The sequence below is a fragment of the Egretta garzetta genome, unplaced genomic scaffold, assembly GCF_000687185.1.
Source record: "Egretta garzetta isolate BGI_Z169 unplaced genomic scaffold, ASM68718v1 scaffold179, whole genome shotgun sequence".
Lineage (NCBI taxonomy): Eukaryota > Metazoa > Chordata > Aves > Pelecaniformes > Ardeidae > Egretta > Egretta garzetta.
Window position 1 is genome coordinate 775,479 of NW_009270001.1, and position 2,050 is coordinate 777,528.

General features: G+C 52.0%; 1 protein-coding gene across 1 annotated transcript in view; it reads right to left on the reverse strand.

Moving 5' to 3' along the window:
• The window catches only part of LIPG (lipase G, endothelial type), a 10,637-nt gene that overhangs the window by 7,473 nt on the left and 1,114 nt on the right, over nucleotides 1–2,050 (reverse strand). Inside the window, exons 2-3 of the mRNA XM_009647709.2 lie at nucleotides 1,789–1,988; nucleotides 622–819 (exon numbers count right to left, since the gene is read on the reverse strand). Coding sequence (XP_009646004.1) covers nucleotides 622–819; nucleotides 1,789–1,988 — 398 coding nt within the window. The remainder of the gene's footprint in view (nucleotides 1–621; nucleotides 820–1,788; nucleotides 1,989–2,050) is intronic.

The window sequence follows — 2,050 nt, forward strand, 5'->3', positions numbered from 1 at the left end:
TAATTTGACCCCTGTCTTTCAGGACAGCTGGCACCGCTCCTATCTGCAGGACTCTGAAGTCCAACTCTAATAGATTGGAAGGAGGGAGCAGACAAGTGTGCTTTGTTTTTTATTTCGTTAAGACAAGTAGAAGTTGAAGGGTTTGGATGCACCTGTGGTGCGCCCCTGACCACAGAACCTAGCTTCCAAGCCCAATTATGATTATTTTTTTGCTTGAGCAGCATTTCCCCAGGGAGCTGCCGGCACACCTCAGTACTGACCATGGACTCAAGTGCCAAGCAAGCGTAGCACCGTGGGCCTTTTCCTTCTCCTTTTCCACCCTCTTGCCAAGCCAATGCTGGCTTTGAGCACCCAGTTCCTGAGTTCCCACTGCTCAGGCAGGAGGAAGGACTCCTAAATTTGAAATCAACTTCAACATCACTGCTCCAAGCACACTGCAAGAGCAGCATCTCCCAGGAAAGGGAGCAAGGACTGAGCGTGGTGCCTTAGCTAGGAGCCATCGCCCCACCAAGCCTTGGGGTTTGGCTTACACCAGAGCCTTCCCCACTCATGAGCACTGGAGCTGGTGTATCCTCCGTTCGCTTGTGCAACGCTCCCCCACGGAGTGTTACAACAGAGACCGTTCGTAACTCGCGTTACCTGCAGCCAGTCAAGCAGCCTCGCTATGCTCTTTCCAACAATCCGCGTGTTGTTCACAGCATCGGTGTAGAGCTGGTGGGCAAGCGGAAGCCAATCCACCACGACCACGTTGGCATCCTTCTCCCTCTCTTGAAGAGCAGATACCAAGTTGCCCAGCCAGGTTTCGAACATGCCACTCATCTAGAAAAGAGATTCAGGTGGTAGTTTCCAGCTGGCAGGACCCAGATTACATTATTTAGGGGGAAGTTATTTGTATGCCATTTACATGTTCTGCTCCAGCTGGATGCTCCTCTGCAAACCCCACTACTTCTCAGCACTGCACTAATGGGGTAAGAAAAACAGGTTTTGGGAGACTCTAGAGGCAATTAGCCACCTTGCCTATTAAGGCAGGAGGGAGAGGCATATGTTACATGCCGCTTTATCGCTCTTTTTCATAAGAGCTTCAGAAATTGTGATGGATTATAAAATTATTTTCCAGTCCTGGCACCCCCATTTGCATATGCCCTGGTAGAGTTGATAAGTCCCCTCGTGCACAGCCACATCGCAGGCAGAAGAAGAAAGCTTGATAAAGTTTCTCTCCCCTCTCATTTCTTTATCAAGGAGGCCACGTAGCAGAAGCCAAGGCTGCAGACACGCAGCTAAGATGTGTAAAGTCTATACACGTGCCAAGCCAAGTGCCACTGCTATATGGTCAGTTAGTTTTTAGGGAAAAAAAAAAAAATCACAAGGTCCCTTTACCACCTTCATGTTAGAAATGAAGCGATCTTGGGCAGTTGTGAATGAGTTGGGTGATTTCACAGAGTTCTCAAGGATGACCCCCGGGGGGTGTGGAGTCTCCTGCTCTGGAGATATTCAACCCCCAGCTGGACGATCTCCTGTGCCCCCTGCTCTGGGTGAGCCTGCTTTTGGAGGGTGATCTCCAGAGGTCCCCTCCAACCATTGCTATTCTGGGATGCTCTATGACCCACATCGCTTTGCTCCAGAGACCTCAGGTGCAGCTACTAAGAGGCCACAATGCTCAAAACACAAAAATTTGTCCCAAATCGCACGTGTTCTGTGGCACGCAGACCGTTGCCATTTGCTCTCCCTGAAGCAGGCAGATTGAACACTGAGCATCGCCTGGAGCCACCCAGGATTCTCCATACTTACCGTCCACCCGTGAATGATGAAGAAGGTCTTGGCTGTCAGGTTGAACTTGCACTCCTCCAGACACTCGTGGTGGCCGATGGCGAGTGCGCAACCATCCTCTTCGGCGTGCGGCGAGGACCGGAGATTGAACTTCACCTGCAGCTTCCGCGCCAGCACAGGCACCTGCGTGTCCTCGGGTGGCTCGTGGGTGGTGGTGGCATCTGGAAAGCATCGGAGGAGGAAAGGTCAGCAAAGCGCCTCGGCACCGCGCATCCCGCCGCGG